Here is a 20,904-nt window from a genome sequence, read left to right as displayed (position 1 = left end):
TTTCTATTAATATGTTTCATAAAGTATAGTGATGAACCTGAAAGACAAAATACATCAATCCCTAGAAGGATAAATGTAGTTGAAATAAGCTTCTTTTAAGTCAAACATTTTTTTTTTTTTTTTTTTTTTTTGGTTTTTCAAGACAGGGTTTCTATATTGTTTTAGAACCTGTCCTGGAACTAGCTCTGTAGATCAGGCTGGCCTCCATCTCACAGAGATTTGCCTGCCTCTGCCTCCCGAGTGCTGGATTAAAGGCGAGTGCTACCAACGCCGCCCGACCAAGACAAATGCTTTAAACTTTACAACAAATATATTAAGGAAGAACACAGTATTAACACAGTATTTTCTTACATTTTTTTAAACAACTTACCTAATAGGATTAATAAATACTGGCAAAGCTAGTCTATACAAATATTTCTACTCAGAAATAATTAGCAATTATAGCCTCTGAGTAGTTCCAAATATAAGTTTATGGTAGATTTTGATAAAACATTTGTTTTAGCTTATAATACTCCACCTACATAAGGTTAAAAGCAAAACAAAAAACCCACTGAAACAGAATTATCTGCAGAAAATAATGACAAGAAGATTATTTTCTAATTTAAAAGACACCAAAAAGAGGCAAATATTAACTATAAATATTGACTAGATCCTGCAGGTGAGCGCTTATAAAGAATTTCTGAAACAAACAGGGGAAATGTTAATTTGGATATTATTATGGAAACTTAATTTTCAGTTAAAATGACATTGTGGTATATGTTATAGCCTCATTCTTGTATCCTCTTCTGGCCCGAGCAGGCATCAGGCACACAGGTAGTACATAGACTCACATGCAGGCAAAATACCACAAACATAAAAAAATAGATTAAAAAATAGAGATGAAGTAAATGTAGCAAAATGTTAGCTATCAGTGGCTGCAACAAATAATCCACAGTGTTAATTATATTACTTTTTAAATTTACCCTTGTTTTTAATTTCTTAATTTAAGATGTTGGGGGGAAAGGATGAATGAGTGTCCTCATACTAATGACTGACTTAGTAGATTGAAGTGTTTAAGTAGAAAGTAACAGAATTTTCTGCAGTATGTTAAATGAGTTTTAATCAATGACTACTACTTTCTAATAATATCAGGCTATTTTCATCCTAAAATAATGATGGCAACCAATAAATGCAATTCTCTGATTTTGAGTGCAGTTAGGAATTTCTCAAATATATGAATTAAAGGACAAAGATATTTTATCATGTGACATTCTGAATCAAGAATTTGGTACAGCCTTGCTGCCTTTTATGAATCTACCTTTCTAACCATGCAATTTAGTATCTATGATCTTTATTGCTCCTTTCCTCTCCCAGCCTATTTTCTAAAATATTACATGAGTCAAGAAGATAGACTTAGTATACTTAGATTACTTATAGATTTTATAAATCTAATACATTTTTAAAATTGTGGTAATATATGTACCATAAAACTTACTATCTTAATCATTTGTAAGTATGTAATCTAATGGCATTAATTATAGTTTCAGTATTTTGCTATGCCCTCACCACTATTTCCAAGGACTTTATATCACTTGAACAGAACCTCTGAAAAAATTAATGTCTGAGCTGGTGCAGTCAGCAACAGAGCTAAAGCTTAGCTGGTAAAAGGATGAGGGTCCAATTCCCAGAACCCGATCAAACAAAACAAAACTCCTGGTAACCCCAGTATGAGAGTGTTAGTAGTTTCTAATGTGTTTTCTGGTTTTATAAAGTCACTTGCTTTAATAACATAAATGGAATGAGTATTTAACCTTTGATCTTGCTTATTCATTTAGCATGCTTTCAAGGCTCACTTGTGTCATATATCATAAATTAATTTCTTTTAGTCATAGAATATTATACAATATATTTACAGCATTTTATGGTCCCCTTATTTACTCAACACCAGGCTAGCTGGCCTGTGAACATGAAGGAATTATCTGTTTTTGTCTTCCATCATGCCATGTGAAGGCTGGGATTACAGATATGCACTATTGTGCCTGTCTTATTTGGGTTCATTTCCCAAGCACAAACATAGATTTTAAAAATCAACTGTATAGTTCTCCTAAGCAATCATAGTGTTTTATATTCTTGTATAAGTACACACAGCTATCCCAGTGTCTCCTGTGGAAGCTAATCCTTCTCTACCAGATGGATTTGTCATGTTCGTCAATAAATCAAAGGGATGCACATGTATTGGTTCGTTTCTAGACTTCAATTTTGATCATTTGTTTATATATTCATATTTATGCTAATACCACAATATTTTGATTACTACAGCTTTATAGTGTGTTTTGAAGGCATCAAAGGCGAATAACCCACCTTTATTCTTCTTTCTTCATGATTGTGCTATTTGAATATACATATTTACCTTTATAGCATTAAATCTGCACATCATTTTGCTACACTGTCATAAAATATCTGTCCCTGAACACAAATGAATATCATTCTAGTTATTTAGGTCTTACTTTAAAACTTGTTTTTCATATTTATTTAGATATTATGTATGTGTGTGGAGATCAGAAGACACTATGTAGGAGTCAAGTCTCTCCACTGTGTGGCTTCTGGAGACTGAAGCCAGATAGCAGGCTTGGCAGCAAGCAGACACTCGCTGTGCCATCTTGTCAGCATGTATTTTCCATGTATAAATCTTGTGTCAAATTTATTTCTGAGTATTTCAATCTTAGACATTCAGTTAATGAATCTATTAATTGTGTGTGTGTGTGTGTGTGTGTTGTGTGTGTGTGTGTACAAATGGAGGCCAGAGTTCAACAATCTCAGGTGTCATTCCTTAGGAAATGTTTACCTTGTTTTTGAGACAGGGTCTTTCACTAAGACCTGGGGCTTCCTACTTAGGCTAGGATGGTTGGCCAGCAAGTCCTAGGGCTCCATGTTTCTCCTCCCCAGAGTTGGAATTTTAAGTATGTTCCACCATGCCTGGCTTGTTGACTGGGTAGTGGGGATTGAACTCAGATGCAAACACTGACTACAGATACGTCCTTAGCACTTCTGGGGGTTTAATCGTATACAGAAACATAAGTAATTTTTGTGTGTTGTGTGTTGAGTTTGTCCCCTATAACTTTTCCAAAATAATTTACTAACTAGTTTGGGTAGCTATCCTGTGGATTTCTAAGGATTTCTTATACATAAGAGCATATCACTTGCAAAAAGCAGTTTTTCTTTTTCTTTTCTAATTTGGAAATCTATTTCTTTTTCTTGTGCAACTGCTATGTGTAGAATTTCCACAACAGTGCTAAATTGCAGTGGTTCAAGTACATATCCTACCTTGTTCCTGATTTAGGAGGAAAGTTCCAGTCTCCTGAAATGGTGTTGAATTTTTCTCAAATGTCTTTTCTGCATCATTGAGACAACCATTCCAACCACCAACTTATTCTATTAATGTAATTCTAACACATGTCCAATAATCAAGACTTCAGTTATTTGTTGTATTTCATTAACATTTTTATCTAATTCACAGTATATTTATCCAAGACAATCAAAATTACCATTGGCTTTATATAATACCAAGGTAATATATCAGACTAAAAATGTTTAGCAAGTTTGAACATAGCTGACACTTGCTTAGCCTTGTCTGTTAATATTCTGAATTTATTTTTCTTTTAACAATTTATTTGATCTAGCAGTTAGTTTTCAGTTTTAAATTTTTATAGATACTGTTAGACTACCATATATAGTTTGTTATAATCTGTCTCTCAGATTTCTTCTTTGTCAATTTATTGCCATGACATTTCATTTTCTCTAAATCTACTGTACTTCAATCTAAACATATTTGCTTGGAAAGGATCAAACAAGTTTAAATTCTATTTTTACATCAAGGATGGTTGCTCTCTTAGTGCTTAGGATACATTCTTACATCCTCTTTGTAAAAATTCTATCCTTAGCCAGGATTTTTGTTTTGTTTTTCCCACCTTGTTATTTCCTATGCCTTTGAAATTTACAAAACTGATTTCTATTCTAAAAAAGTTAATTTCTGTATAAATTATCTCTCTAGTTGTTAATTTTCTTAAGTATAGCTTCCTTATTTCTTATTTCAACAGGAAAAATGTATTTGTTAAGATAATGGAAATAAAAGGAAAAAAGTAATCAGAAGTTTATATATAGAGCAACTGAAACTCCCAATTATGATGTCATATGAAGATTCACAGGAAGAGGAAGTAAACACTCCTAGTACTGGAACAGCACAATTCCTACCTAGACTGTCTACAACGGGACCCTACAGATTCTGTGCATTCAAGTAACTAAACAAGATATCTAAGCAAACCTTTTTCTCAACTTCTAAAGGAAGTCCCACATCTCTTCTTAGGAAAAGCTGTGGTGTTTCTCTTTGTGGATCCAAATTAGTCAATTCAGCAAGTATTTCTGGCCAGTCACGAACTTGTTGTAAGGGTTTATGATAAGGCTTGAGCTGAAGGCCTGAAAAAGAGCTTTCCTTTTATAAATGATACTGTAAAAACAAATCCATTTTATCAATGCATTGAAGGCTTCCATTAAACTAAATGCACCTAAGTGTTAGACTGTTTATAGATCTAAATTTAAATCAATGTTTAATAATTATTACTACCCAAATCATGAATAAGTGCCTGCTTTTAAGAACATAAACAAGAATATTTCTTGGGAGACAGGTATCATGGCATAAGACTATAATCCCAGCAGTCAGGAAGTTTAAGTTTATCCTCAGCCAAATAGCAAGTGTGATGCCAGTTACATGAAATCCTGTCACAAAAAACAAAACAAAAGTAAATAATATTTCCTGGACTTGGGATGTGAATCTTTTTTAGTATAGCACTTGCTTATTAGTATCTAGAAGACCTGGCTTTGTAAATAGGACTGGGAAAAAATTCCACATTATTTTAAGGATAATTCTTAAATCAAATGCATTAATGCACATTAAATTCTTAATTGCATTATAGATTACTTAATTACTTAAGAATAATTAGTATGACTTGGTGCTAAACATATATCCAAATATAACCACTAACCATTTAAATTCTTTAAATCTTTACAGTAAATTTGAAAGGATAAATAAACATTCACGTAGTTGGATTAAATAAAAAGGTTTGACAGAAAACTAACATAAAGAAACGTTTCAATCAGTTGGAGAGAAATGAAAATAAAGGCAAGTTGTGTGAATTCTACATTTAACAGCACTCTAACTAACTGGGTTGCCAGAGAGAAAACTTCTGGTGTTTACTACTTTTTAAATGCTTTGAATGAAGCAGGAGAGGGAATTGTCCCCATTTCCGTGGTCTAAACAGTAATAAAATATAACTAAAGTTAATAGTGTTATACTCAAGTTTGCTAGCCCACTTCCAAAAAGGAATGAGGTTTAAACACTAAATTACTTTCCCATGCCAAGTTTTCTTACTAAGGTTTTCTGAACAGATCCAAATAGTGAAATACTGCTGAGTTTCTTGAGAGAGTCTCATTCCTTCCATTATCTGCTGTGCTGTTGTATTATTGCCATGCTTTAGTTCAACAGAACGGTATGATCCATCCATTCTGTAAATTCGGACTTTTTCATACTAGGGAAAAAAAATAAAAGGAAAAGTCATGTGAGCTATTTGAAAATTACATATCCTGAGGCTTGATGATATGGCTTAGCAGTCAAGAGCACTTGCTATTCCTGCAGAGAAGTAGAGCTTAGCCCCCTGCACCTAGCTTGGGAAGTTCATACCACTTGGAATTCCAGGTTAAGGGAACCCAATACCATCTCTGGTCCCTGCGGACACTCACAAACACATGTGCATATACATACTCACATATGCATTAAAATAATTACATATCACAATGCAGCAAGACTTTGTGATAGATTTCTAATGCAGAACTATCAAAAATTTGCTTCAAACAATAACATGTTGACAATATTTTAAAAATATTACTTCTATTATTTGCACTTTCTAAATTTTCTTCTGAATGTTCCATGGTCAAATCAAGGAAAATCTTTTATTGTTGTTAATTTAAATATTGACTATCAAATTCTTCTATGAATATAGTTTATAGAGTATTGGATATACAATGTAAATACTACAGGAAATATAAACTTGAAATTAAATCTAAGAACCTCCTGAGTCTAGTAGGACACAAATCATACTGAAGAAATGCTAACAGAAGACTTGGAAAGTGCAAGTTGTGAAATACTGGATTTTGAATTAGTTTCCTTCCTCAAGTTCACAAAATCCTAAAACAGCAGTAGCATTATCAATAGATTTATCCGGTTATAGCAGGCAGCTTATCTCCCAAACGATTGGTAGGCCAATTCATTTTTGTTTAAAAGTCGCTGATTCACTTGATCACATTCACAATACAAAAGTTAGGCAGAAAATGTCATCTACCATTAGAAACTGAACATAGTGAAGAATAACATAAAGATGTCTCTTTTGAATTAGCTACATTAAAAAAGCAGGGAAGAGCTAGGGATCAGTGACTATGAGCACTTGCTGTGAAAGCAAGTTCTGCGTTTAAATCCTCAGCACCCACATAAGAGCTCTGAATGGCTGTCTGTGTCTGTAATTCCAGAGTTGTTGAAGAGAGGAGAGGTCCTGGTAGCTAGATAAACTGGTGGGCTTTAGCTTTAGCAAGAGATCCTGTCTCAAAAAACAAGTAGAGAAGTGATAAAGATTCCTAACATTGTGCTAGAGGGATGGCTCAAGCGGTTAAGAGCACTGGCTGCTCTTCCAGAGGACCTGGGTTCAATTCCCAGCAACCACATGGCTGCTCACAACTGTCTGAAACTTCAGTTACAGGGGATGACAACTTCACACCGATGCACATAAAATAAATTCTAATAAATTATTAAAAAAAAAAAAGCTGGATGGTGGAGTATACCTTTAATCCCAGCACTTGGGAGGCAGAGGCAGGCAGATCTATGTGAGTTCAAGACCAGCCTGATCTACAAGAGCATATTCCAGGACAGCCTCAAAATCCACAGGAAATTGCTGTCTAAAAAAAAAAAAAAAAAAAAAAAAGAGACTCCTAACATTATCTTCTGGCTTTCACATATGCACTACTACACACATACACACAAAAGTAGTAAATCATCTTTTGTGAGGAGGAAAATGAATAGTGAATTTATTTGTTTAAATTTTTTAAAAAATTTAAATATGTATTTTTTTTTATTAAATTTCATTTTACATTCCAACCCAAGTCCTGGCTCCCACCCCTCCTCCTGCCCACCTCCCAGTATCTTTCCCCCAGCCCACCTCCCATCCACTACTCCTAATAGGTAAGGGCTCCCATGGGGAATCAACACAGATTGGCACATTAGTTGGGGCAGGACCAAGCCCCTCCCTGCTGAGTAAGCCTGAGCATGATGGCATCCTCTCAAAGGGAATGGGCTCTAACAAGCTAGCTCATGCACCAGAGATAGATCCTGATTCTACTGCCATGGGTCCCTCAAATAGCCCAAGCATTACAACTGTCTCCCACATACGAAATGAGTTTCTTATACATCAATATGCTTAAGATTATTAATGAACGGTATATAATGCTGCTGCTTATAAATACAAACATTGCTCGAAGAAAAATACACACCAATGAGCAGAACTACTTATATAAACATATTAAGTACAATCACACATAACTTAATGTTTTGGTCAATGACAGAATCAAACATGTAATAGCATCACATAAATCACACTATATGCTATAAAGTCTAGTTAAATAGCAAGTTATAACATGGATGTTGTACAAATACACTCCATGATATTTGCACAATACCAAAAATGTCTAGTGATATGTTTAGTTACATCTGTCATATGAAATTACACTAGAAGTTAATTTTTTTTTTTTTTTTTTTTTTTTTTTTTTTTTGGTAAAGAGGATTGTGGTAGTTTGAAAGTAATTGGCCCATAATCTCATAAGGAGTGGCACTATTAGGAGATATGGCTTTGTTGGAGTGGGTATAGCCTTGTTGGAGAAAGTACACCACTGTGGGGGCAGGCTTTGAGATTTCCTATGCTCAGAATACCACCCAGTATCACAGCTGACTTCCCATCACCACATCTGCCTGAAGCCACCACATTCCCCATCATGATGATAACGGACTGACTGACTGAACTTCTGAACTATATGCCACCCCAATTAAATGTCATGTTGTCTCTTCATAGCAGTACAAACCCTAACTAAGAAAAGGATCAACTTAGGGATTGAACTTTTGCAAACTATCAATTCAAATACAACATTTGACTCTAACTATTCAGATAATTCTTACTGGTTTGTTAATGGCTTCTTTCAACAATTTTGCAGCTTCTTCCCAGTTATTTTGTTTGTTTTCTTCACAAATATTTAATGGGGATCTTCCTTGTTGGTCTGTTATATGCTAGAATTGAGAAAACAATGGACAAAAAGATATGCTCTGGTTAAGGATCAAGTAAATATTAACTATACTCAGTATATACTAAAACAAAAGTTGGAAAAGCTAAAAACCTCAAAGCACTAACTACTAGGATTATGGTTTTTAAAAGTTCAGTTGTAGATTTAAGAAAGATTTCCGTAGTTTTTCTTTCCTTTTTACCACATGATTGTCAGTACAAATTCTAGAAAATGGGTAAATGAGTTTCCTTTCTTCAAGACGTTAGAGATAAAATAAAATATAGAATGAATTTTATATATTTTCTGGAGATGGATGTATGTAATGGCTATATATAACAGCACAAATAAATGTACTGAATGCTTTGAACTTTGCAACAAAGTGGCTAAAATTATATATTTTAAGTTAAGTGTACTTTATCATAATAAAAACAATTTAAAACAGGATTAAAAGCACAGTTAAAACATACATTATACTTTATAAAGTAAAATTTGTTCTTTTTGATTGACCCGTTAAGTATACAATTAAATGTTTCTGTATCACTACTTGTTAGTTGCTGAAATGAAAATATAAAAACATAGTAACTTACCCTGTCAATGTCTGGGTGATTCAGGAGGATCTGCACTATGTCTGCATGCCCCCCTCCAGCAGCAAAGTGAAGAGGTGAGCTGAGCTGGCCATTTAAAAGGTTTGGATTGCACTTTCCTTTTTCTAGTAATATGCGAGTGGCCTCCACTTTCCCATACCTATAAAACAAATAAAATGTACCTTAAAAAAAACCCACCTGAAATGCTTAAAAATTCAAACTTTGTAAGATATCTGAAGTAAATCTAGAGAAAAAAATAATTAATATATTAAGATACTGACTTAAGTGTCTGGAACACTTAGGAATGTATTATGCATTGCTATAGCTTAATTCGACTGTTTCTATTTCTGATCAACTAAGAGAAATATACTTTCAAAACAAGAGAAAAAAGATGGCATAATCATCCCATAAAAAGTACAAAAGTTAGAAATCAGGAGACATAATCTCCAGTTCAAAACTGGGTCAGAAGGTGTAGCTCACTGGCAAATATGTGCATCAAGAACCCCAGGGTTCAGCTGCCAGCATCATGGAAAAACAATCAAACCAAGTAGCAGCATAAAAAGCAACTTAGAATCAGAAATTAAGTCATTGTTACATAATGCTGTAAGTTTTAAGTAAACAGCATTTTCTATTTTATCTTAGGAAAAATATCATTTTAAACTCTATCTTGTAAATACACAAGCATGCATTAGGGGATGTTAAGTAACTTAATAAGGATCACACTTAGGAACCAACCACTGCTACTGAAACCTTGGAATATCCCAAAACACATTAAATGTCACACTATACTTTTGTTTTTATGTAGTAGGTAGTTCAAAACTTTTCTTTTACTAGTGAAAAAAATACCCTCTGCTGCAAAATGTAAAGCACACTAAAATATATAAATCTGGTTCCTAAATTAAAGTTCACTGATGTGATCACTTCCAATTTTGCAGCAATTTTTGAGAACTGAAGTGTAATATACACCACCTTTTAATCTCTAAGTATTGTTTTTACTACCAGTATTTATCAATTATGTGAGAAAAATCCACTAGATCACTTAAAGATTATTTAGGATTAGTTAAAGATTATTTAGGATTATTTAGGGTAGATTATACATATAAGTATTTAAAAGCTTGTTCAGCCAGGCATTGGTGATGCACGCCTTTAATCTCAGCACTCTGGGGCAGAGGCGGATTTCTGTTGATTTCGAGGCCAGCCTGGTCTACAGAGCTAGTTTCAGGACAGATTCCAAAACAATACAGAGAAACCCTGTCTGGGAAAAAAAAAAAAAAAAAATAGCTTGTTGTTTTTTCCCCTGCTTCTAGGATTAAACCTTGGACCACATGTACATTGATCAAATGTTCTGCCACTGAACTATATTCCCTATCAAAAGCATATTTACAGTCAGAACAGAAATATTTTTAGAGAAATAAAAAAGCATGTATATTAAAAATAACCATTAAACAGCTTGATACAAATATTAGAATCAGAGAAATAGAAAAAAATTGAATTGAAAAGAATTCTAGAATGGTCCAATTACTATTTGTTACTTTTTATAGTGCTGACTACTGAACCCAGGGCTCAGCACATACTAAGTCTTCCAGCACTAAGCTCTTTCTCAACCCTAATTAATGTAATTTACTTATAGGTAAGCATACTGAAATATAGAGGTGAAGTTCCTTGCTCACTGTGACACAACTAAGATAATATGAACATTTAATAGAAAGCAAATAAAGTAGTATTATTTACAAAAGTTAAGAACACTTAAAACAATACATTAAAAGTAATCTCATAACAAATGGAACGACTATGTCTTTGTGAGACAACAATCTGTAACAGTACATTACTGCTACGAACTAATGGAATGATTTTGTCTTTCTGAGACAATGATCTGTAACTACATTACTACTATGAACTAAGAACTCAGTGCATCTAAGCAGCATTACTATGTGAAGAATAACAGTGCCAAGAGGTATACTGGGTGATGAACACAAAGAACTAACTCCAATTCTGTTCTAGCCCTTACATCTGATAAAACAGAAGGTAGTGACCTAAGAATCTCTGAAGGATCTGTTAGGTTTATTGATACCTTAGATTCTGAAAGAGCTAAGCTAAATGGATAATTTTCTTTTATTAACTTCATTTTTATTTATTCATATGTACTTTTACACATGCATTTAATGGATAATTTTCTAACATGATCTCATGTACTTAACAAATATCAATTTTACTGTGAGAATAAAGCAGTGTAATACAATATAATTGTATCATGAAGGGGCAATATGGAGCCCCATGGTTTGCACTGACATTTACTAACCATTGGCCATCTTACTGAATGGCTTGCTATGACTAAAAAGAATGGCAGTGCTTTACTTGTGTCAGATTTGGCAATTACGAATAGTAGTATATACACAGTAATCAAAAGATCAGAACAGAATGCTCAGCAGACAAACATGACACATGCTGTCTATAATGAGAAGAGTTTTCTGATAAGAAACAATAATATTGTAATTATAATTATGAATTCAATTTTCCTAAAAAATATAATCTTCTTACCAGCATGCATAATGGATGGGTGCCCAGTGGTCATTATCTAGTTGGTTGACTGAATATCCCTTATTAAGAAGATGGCTTAGTAATTCTGAATCTCCTTCACAGGCATTTCGATGCAAAGGAAAGTCATCAACCCACTGTCGTTCTCTGATCATAAAAAAGAAAGTATAAATACTGTTGAAACTCACATTACTTCAAAGCAGATGTGCTACACATCTATGCACTACCTATCACTGTGCAGCTGTAGGCTAGTGATCACACTGCTTGCTTACTGCCTAGGTACATTTTAACATCAAGTTATGAAAGCCAATCAGAGTAAAACCAAAACAGTACTTGTCTTCCATGACACTGCTCATGCTTCGCTGCCATTTTTCCTGTTTGGGAATTTGGATTTTTGAGTAGTCTGGAGCTCCTAGACCAAAGTATGGATTTATTACCACTTTATCAACCTAGGAAGGGGAAAAAAGACAAATTAAAACTCCTTGTAAGCCTTACATTCTTGACTTTCATATGTGTAAATAAAGCACTAACATTATTTTAATACTTACAATGACAACTGATGCATCTTTTTTAGGAAAAATACATTTGAAATGTATTTTGAAACCAGTCAAAATTCAACTCTTACCCGATTTGTATACTGAAGATCTGATCCGAACAAAGGGTTGTAAATGCAGGTGTCTGCTTTCTCTAGGGCTAACATTTTACTCTTTATTTCTAGTGCACTATAGCCCATGTGTAGTGAGTTTTCTGTTTGACCCGACTCAGCAGCATATGCAGGGTTTATAACATTTGTCTTTATCCGTTCAAGGGGAGAAGGTCGAAATAAAGCCGGAATAAAGTGAGATTGTGCATGACGTTCATCTAGCCACCTGGTAGAGAGGAAAAAGGCAGAAGAGCATATTCAAAAGTGAAGGTGAAAAAGACAGACTACTCTAGAACTCTAACATGTGACATGTTCTAAAATTACGTTGAGCTTTTCAGAATTTTTAGTGTTAAGTACTTAATAAAAGCTTTGTCAACAGACAGCAATTATTCTAAAATGTCTATGCCATTCTAAACATGAAACATCTTAGCAAAGCACGACATACCTCCACACTGGGCCTCCTCAGACATTATATCACACAAAAGAAGACAGACTATGACTTGCTCATTTATAAGTGAACCTACTTTTATAAGAGAAGAATCTTGATCCTGAAAGCTGGGAAGTGCTTATTATTTTGGAAAGATAAAATTAACTTCTTCTTCTAAGTAGCAAGGCAGTCTTAGTGGGGGGTTTTTCATCCTTATAACTGAAAAACTGACCATTTTTTAATACAAGGGGTTATTTTTCATTGTTTTTCATTAATATTTTGCCAGAAGTGCACCTCAGACTAATTGCACTTATGATTAAAATATTTTTAATATGTTTCTTACTTATCCAAGGCAATTAACATCCTTGCTGTAAGTGTTGCAAAGTGAGTACTGGATTCACTACAAACTCTCATAATATCTTGTAAGCAGTAAAAAACTGGGCATCCTGGAGTATATGAATATTTAGTATTATCTGAAAAAGAAAAATGAAGAAATTATTCCATTATATAAAGTTTACAAATAGGTGTTCTTAATATAGATATGTTCTCAAAATTTGTGAAAATAACAAAAACTGTTCTGTATTTGGAACTTCAATACTGGACTCAGGTGACAGCCAGCTCTGTGTCTTGCCTACTTTGATTTATTTAGGTGTTTGTGTATAGATCAGGGAACAGCTTTTGGAGGTTGGTTCCTGCCTTCCACCTCGTTGACGCAATGTGTGACTTGTTCTCTGCTACATGCAGTAGACTCAGGGATAGCTGGCCCATGAGTTTTTGGTTCATACATTCTACTGTTTCCATTTTCCAAACTCAATTGGAATGCTGGGATCCCAGAGGCTTCTGGCTGTCTTATGTGGTTGCCAGCATTTATAATCTTTATAATCTCTTCCTCAATAATGCAGTAAAATCTATTAAGATTTCTGACATCATTTAAAAGGCTAGATTTTTTTTTAAAAACGAGTACACTCAGAAGAATGAATCTTGTATGCTAGAGCTGGCCAACAAAATAATGCAAGTACATGAAGCAGCAAGCTGATGGATGTCTATGGTAGGTCAGTAAATTTTTATCAGAAGTATCACTCTCTTACATGAGACCAACACTATGGTTTCTAAAGTAATTTCTTATCAAATACCTCAATGAATTCTCTCTATACACATGAATCAAGTGTGAGCATGGAATATTGTGTCTATTTACATATAGTTAAATTTTAAATTTTAAAGATTGCCAAAGTCTCAAAATGAATTAGCTATAGGATCTGCAATGAAACTGAAAATTGCTTTCTACCATTCTAGGATGTCAGAAGCTCAGTTTAAAATTTTATATTAGCTCTATGTTATCAATAATATTACTGGGCAGGGTATTTTAAAATTATAATCGATATTTTCTTAGCCTCATCATAAATTATATCTACTTTTAGGTTATTAATGGCATATCCTTTGAAAAATTGCTTTACAACTAGAATATTTTTCTTTTTTTCCTTTTCCTTTTTTTTTTTTTTTTTTTTTTTTTTTTTTTTTTGAGACAAGGTTTCTCTGTATAGCTCTGGCTGTCTAGGAACTCACTTTGTAGACCAGCCTTGAATGAATTCAGAGAGCTGCTGCTTGCCTCTGCCTCCTGAGTGTTGAGATTAAAGGTATGTACCACCACCACCCGGCCAGAATACTTTTTAAATTTTGTATTATGTATATGAGTTTTTTGTGGACAGAGTTTTATCTGCCTACCAACCACATTCATGGCTGGTACCTTCAGAAGTCAGAAGACAGTGCTGGATGTAGCACAAATTCTAATTGTTGTTAATAATAAAAACCGGGAGCCTGATACTGGGGTTAATGCTGAAGACAAGACAAGCAAAGTGGCTAGTCACTAGAGAGGTCTCACAGCTACCAATGCTCAGACCAAAGGGGTGACCCTGTCCTCAGACTGCTTGGACTGCACTACTCTTCAGACTGCCTCTGTCCATACAAATCCTTCCGCCTTATATTCCCCTCTCCTCAGCCATATCACTCCTGTCTCAACTCCCTAGTACTGGGAATAAAGGTTTATGATTGCAAGTCTGGGATCACCTTTGTGTGAGCTCTGTTTCTCTTTTAGGCAGATTAAATCTCGTGTAGCCCAAGGTGACCTTGAACAGAGATGCCTCTGCCTCTGTCTCCCGAGTGCTGAGCTTAAAGGTGTGCACCACTACTGCCTGGCCTCTATGGCTAACTAGTGTGCTCTGATTCCTGGGCAAGCTTTATTTGTTAGATAATAAACAAAATATCACCACAGCTGGATCTCCTGGAATTAAAGTGACAGAAGGTTGTGACCCACAGTTTTAATGATGGGCATTGGACCTGGGTCCTCCAGAAGCATAGTCAGTGTTCTTAACTGCTGTACCATCTCTCTAGCTCCTTAACTTAAATACTTTTAATTTCAATCACTCCTTCTCTCTTCACATCTCCCATCTTAAAAATGGGAATGAAAACATTATGAATTAGCCAAGAAACCTATACATTATCTTGAAATTAAAATATTTATGACATTTTTTCTTCTGTTAAAAATATGGATAACAATATTATAGTAGTAACTACAAATGTATACTTCTAAATACTTAGTAAATTTCCAATTAACATTCAAAGTACCTACATATCTAAATATAGACTACCTTTGACAACTGATGGGACAATAAACAGTGCCGCTTCTCTGCCTATTTTCTCTCCATCCAGAGGAAATTTCTTCATTAGTACCACTCGTTTTCCTAGTTGAAAAAAAAAAGCAAAGATGAAAATAAGGGGATGTTTTGCTTGCTTCTTTATTTTGTTGAGATAGGGTTCTTCATTGTGACCCAAGCTAGCTTTAACACATGATCCTGTTGCCTCAGCCTCCCAAGTGTCAAGACTACAGGTGCTAACCATCACACCTGGCTGAAGAGGATAGATGTTTAAATTTTACAACTTGCCTTCAGGGTTAGAAAACAAGTTTTTAGGTATTGGAGACATCCCTCATTAATATAACACATGTCCAGCAGGAGCAAGGGTCTGAGTTTGATCCCCTGCAATGCATCACAAAATAAATAATAATTAAAGTAAGAAGTTATTCTATATTATTATATATAATGTTAATATGTCTTATATGTAAAATAATGTTAATAATAAATTAATATTAATAAAAATTTTAAAACATAAAAAGAACAAAGAAAATAAAGATTTTAGAAAAGGAACTCAAAATATATAAAAAGGCAGCCATATTATATGTACTAATAAAAACTGGTAATTCAGGCAGTTGGGGAGAGATGACTAAGGCAGTAAAATATTTGCTACACAAGTGTGAGAATCCTCAGAACCCATGTAAATCTGGGCATATTCATGTGTGCCTATAATCCTAATGCCCACAGCAAGATGGGAGATATAGATAGAAGTCCCAGGAGTTTGAGGGCCAACTAACCTGGTGTATGCAGCTGTCATCAAGAAATCCTTTATCAATCAAGGTGGAAGGCAAGGACAGAGACACTCAAGGTTGTCCTTACACCTCCACCCATGAGCTGTGGTACAAGCATGACCATACTTACACACATAAATGAGCACTTAGGCACACATACACACACAACATACATACAAAATTTTTAATTAAAAAAAACAAAATAGCTGGGTGGTGGTGGCACAAACCTTTAATCCCACCACTCTGGAGGCAGGCAGGTGGATCTCTGTGAGTGTGAGACCAGCTTGATCTACAAGAGCTAGTTCCAGGACAAGTTCTAAAAGCCACAGAGAAACCCTGTCTAGAAAACCAAAAAGCTAACAAACAAAGAAACCCCAAAAAACAAAATAAATGTTGGCAAATTTTGATATTACAGGATCAACATATAGACAAACAACTAATAGATTCAGGGCCATATTTTAATGTACTAGAAACTTCCTATGAGAGGGAGCCACAGACAGTTGTGGGCCACCATGTAGATGCTGAAAACTGAACCTGAGTCCTCTGTAAAAGCAGCTATCCAGCCCCTGAATAATTTCCTTTTTAAAATAATATATATACAGTGGATAAATGTACCTTCTTGACTGTTCTCTGTTCCTTATGAGCCTAAAAATAGGTTATCACTGTAGTGAGATATTCAGTTTGTTCACACCTATAGCACTGACCACTCCCATTGGGGTTGGGGACAGGGGCAGATGTTACCTGGGAGAACATGGTCTGAGGAGACCTCCCCTCCCCCAGCTCTCTTGCTTGCAGCATGGGAACAGGAGAGCATCCGGAGGCATCCTTGGGACCAGGAACCTGCTGGTGTTCATCTGCCTATGTTGTAAGTTATTTCTCCCTGAATATACATCTATTCAGCCTGTTTGTTTCTCCTGATCCTTATTAAACCACAATATATCACTTTTCAATACCTTGCACAGGCTACACATTATCTAATATTATAAATTGGCTCTAACCTTTCAGGGTTAAAACTTTTCCTTCCTTCTTGTTTGCTTATTTATTTATTTGTGAGACATGGATTCTCTGTGTAGCCTTGTCTGTCCTGGGCCTCACTATGTACACCAGGCTAGTCTTGAACTCACAAATATCCACTTGCCTCTGCCTCCAGTGTGCTGGGATCAATGGAACCACCACCGTCCAGCCAAGGTTAACAATTATTTTTTTCTTTTAAGGATCTCTTTCCTATGACCCAAATGACGAGAAAACAATTTACCTTGGTAACTTAAAGATTTTTTTTTATTATTTTTGGCTGATTAATCCATGAATATTATGTTTCATTTAGCCAAAGAGAGAGGTAGAAATAAAAATAACAGCTCAGAGATAATTACCTAGAAAACCATACAGCTAGCAAAAATACTCTACAGTCTCTCCATGAATAAATCACTAACACTGCAGTTCCTTACATGGTTTGGGTTCTAAGAAATTAGTTATCTTTGGGAAGCAGAGAACAAGTGCAGGGTAGAGGGGGGACTAAACTGCAACAGTGAATATGATAAAGTACATAATACATATTGGAAAATTCTATAATTAAACCTATTTTGTAAAATTAATACTTGCTAAAAAAAGTTAATAAAACTCCACTGAAGTTACTTCTTCAAGGATCTGGACTATATATAGTTTAACAACTTCCTGAGGTCTTCCTACTTTAAGAAACATAAGAAATTGATTTTTAAAATATTAAAGAAATATTTATCTGGGCCAGGCACAACAGCATAAGTCATTAATTCTAGCATTCAGGAGCAGATGTAAACATCTCTCTGCAAGTTCAAGGCTAGCCTGGTCTACATATTGAGTTACAGGACAGCTAGGGTTACACAGTGAACAAAATAAACAAAACAACCCTTTCCCCCCTCCAAAAAAAAAACCCACATTTTTTTCTTTTTACTATTGGAAACAAACCGTTAGGTGTAGAGAGAGGAAGTTTCCTACCTCTGATCCCTTGGTTTGCAGGAGAAATTGGTTTGGTAGTTTCTACTACATAATCCAATATGCCTTGTGCTATTTCACTGTTGCCTTGAAGTTTAGTTTCCAGTAAAACTTTCTTTCTCTTTTTTTTCTGTCCTTCAATTGGAACTTCATGCAATAAAATCTTAGGTGAGAAAAATGGCATTAATACAAAGTTTAAAATTCATCAGCCCTAGAATACTACTATAACCTGACAGCCTTTCTCATTCCTAGGTGCAAATTACAGAATAATCTATGAGGCTTTAAAATAATACCAATGTTAATCTCCTCTCTGGACCTATCAAGTCAGAACTCATAAGGAATAGGCTCCTAGTACAAGTACTTTCCCAAGTAAGTCTATACTGCAACTGAGATTGGGAAATGGCTTCACATAACCTTACAAAAGCAGTTCAAGCCAAATGTTAAGAAAAATTGGGATACAAATCTGTAACACAGAAAAAAAAAAGCAATTCAATTTTATTTACATATATATACATATATATATAATATATAACAAACACACACAGATATATAACTGCCCCAATTATATATTTACTAAACTATATACGACTACAGAAAGTTATTTGACTGTGTAAAGCAGTCAAATGATTTAATGTAAAATATATTTTTCAATGAATTGTTAAAAATAATCTGAAAACAACTGATATCAATCTTTATATTCAAAGTCTGAGTAAATTGATTTTTCGTTAAATTTTTAAGTTTTGAGTAATTCCATAAATTATACAAAGACCTAAGTAAATAAACTTAAGAGAATCATGAGCTGGGCATGATGATACACACCATCAATCCCAGCACCCAGGAGGCAGAGAAAAAAAAAAAAAAAAAAAATCAAGACTTTGTCTTTAATTTTCTCTTTCATTTGTAAGGTGGGTCTCATGCACGCAGGCTGGCCTCAAGCTCTCTATGTAGCCATGGTTCACCCTGGTTGGTTTTATACAGTGCTGGGATTCAAACTCACACCTTTATGTATGCTAACCAAACACTCTATCAACTAATATACATCTCAGCCCCTCAAATAACTTTTTATCAAATAATCACCACATGTAAATAAATGCCAAATTATTGAAAGATATGCAACAACAAAATACCATTTGGTAGAGATCTAGACTAACTAGATGCTCAAAATGTTTTATATGTAAAGGGTAATACAGAAATGACATTCAACAGTAGGAATAAAATGTTATTAAATGTTCTCACTTCATAGGACTTAGCTCTGTATTCTCGAGAGTTGAGACTGGCAGCATTCTTTGGACGGATAACTGCAACATATGCATCTTCTATGTTTTCTGGATTTCCCATTGCTTTATAAAACAAACAAAAAGTTCTTTGGAAGAGTAAATGACATAACTGGTGGCAATGTAAATATCCATCACACCTAGTCCAACAACTTTTACTTTTAAAACATTCACTTCAAAGCACAATAATAAAATGTTGATGTTTACATCTTATAATACATATAATACCTATTGGCACTCCATAACTTTCAGCAAGAAAACATTTGATTTAGACACTTGGATGACCTGTCTTTGGAGATGCTCATCATAGACGTGAACCTTGTGGTTAGTATAAAAGAAATCTTTTCCATTTCTGTTATCAATCCCCTAGATAAGTTTTTCTTGTAAATATATTCACTGGGTTAACATATGTAATTGAATTTCAGCTATATACTTGCATGCTGAATGTCCTCTTTGACCAGTGCTATTACTTTTTCACAACTACACTAAAAAGCTTCTCTTGGGTTGAATATCTTTTATCCTTTTGGCTTTTAGTGTTCCTCTCAGCGATATACCAGTAAATTTCTAAAAGAACATCGACCAAAGAGTTTCTTTTCTAGTCACATTTACATGAACTTTCTTTAATTTTTAAAAGGCCCATTAGGCATTAAAATGGTCTTTTCATATTTAATGAGTCCCTTACTGCTCCAACTCACAGAAGAGGAAAAAAAAAGCATTTTCAAAAAAAGGGTTGAGGGCTGGAGAGATGGCTCAGCCATTAAAGGCTAGGCTCACAACCAAAAACAAAAGAAGGGTTGAAAACGTTATTTGAGAAAATACACATGTATTCCATTTTCTCAGCTGCAACTGATGTCACTTTGATGTCCTAACTCACTTTCCTAAAATTAAAAAAAATGCCTTATTTTGAAAATTTTATGAAAATGAAATTCTTTTAAAATATAGTAACTTCTGCCACATTAAATAAAATGTAGTATAAAAGTTTAACAAGTATTTCTTCACAAATATTTATCTTAATTAAATTTTTTAATTACAAAAGTTTCACTTTATTTTGAATCAAAAAAAAAAAAAAAAAAAAAAAAAACCAAGGTATTTCGATGAAGAAGTTGGAGTGAAACAAGGGTGAAGACATTTCATTTTGTTTAGAGTTTTATGAACAGATTCATTCCCATTCTATAGTTCATGGATTTTTTTTTCCCCATTCAAACATTTTATAAGATCATTCTGAAAACCCACAATGTGCAAAAAAGCTGTTTACAGAATGTGAAAAAAAGGCTTTTCTCAAAAACTTTTGTTTAGCAATTCTTTTCGACTCAGATTAACAATGACTAAAACATAATAAACTAAGTAATACGAGATATGGATGCCTTACAGACTGCAAACTTCTTAAAAAGGCATTGTTATTGTAGGGAAACTACAAAATATATGGCAATTACAGAAAACAATGCTTTCTATAAAGCACCTAAAGGAGACATTAGGTAGCTGTCAACTATCTACACGGAATTTAAAGTAAATTAATTCTTGTCTCAATCAATTCATGACAAGAAAACGTCTATTTACAGTGTTTTATATGTTAACACCTATCATTTATTTTAAAACATTCACTAGTAACATATTCCCCCAAATATTCTTAAAACTGGTTTTCAAAAAGTATTTGTACTGGAGCATTTAAAATAGTCTTCTAATGATATATAAGGAAACAAAGGAAA

At 34.2% G+C, this 20,904-nt stretch overlaps 1 protein-coding gene across 1 annotated transcript in view; it reads right to left on the bottom strand.

The window, feature by feature from the left end:
* Krit1 (KRIT1 ankyrin repeat containing) overlaps nucleotides 1–20,904 on the bottom strand; it is a 34,296-nt gene that overhangs the window by 12,559 nt on the left and 833 nt on the right. The window contains exons 2-12 of the mRNA XM_051177202.1: nucleotides 19,161–19,264; nucleotides 17,928–18,087; nucleotides 15,184–15,276; nucleotides 12,882–13,011; nucleotides 12,094–12,337; nucleotides 11,802–11,917; nucleotides 11,472–11,615; nucleotides 8,937–9,093; nucleotides 8,249–8,356; nucleotides 5,405–5,561; nucleotides 4,301–4,452 (exon numbers count right to left, since the gene is read on the bottom strand). Coding sequence (XP_051033159.1) covers nucleotides 4,301–4,452; nucleotides 5,405–5,561; nucleotides 8,249–8,356; nucleotides 8,937–9,093; nucleotides 11,472–11,615; nucleotides 11,802–11,917; nucleotides 12,094–12,337; nucleotides 12,882–13,011; nucleotides 15,184–15,276; nucleotides 17,928–18,087; nucleotides 19,161–19,262 — 1,563 coding nt within the window. The 5' untranslated portion in view covers nucleotides 19,263–19,264. The remainder of the gene's footprint in view (nucleotides 1–4,300; nucleotides 4,453–5,404; nucleotides 5,562–8,248; nucleotides 8,357–8,936; nucleotides 9,094–11,471; nucleotides 11,616–11,801; nucleotides 11,918–12,093; nucleotides 12,338–12,881; nucleotides 13,012–15,183; nucleotides 15,277–17,927; nucleotides 18,088–19,160; nucleotides 19,265–20,904) is intronic.

This window comes from Phodopus roborovskii, unplaced genomic scaffold (genome assembly GCF_943737965.1).
Source record: "Phodopus roborovskii unplaced genomic scaffold, PHOROB, whole genome shotgun sequence".
Classification (NCBI taxonomy): Eukaryota; Metazoa; Chordata; class Mammalia; order Rodentia; family Cricetidae; genus Phodopus; species Phodopus roborovskii.
This window is presented reverse-complemented; position numbering and strand designations above follow the sequence as displayed.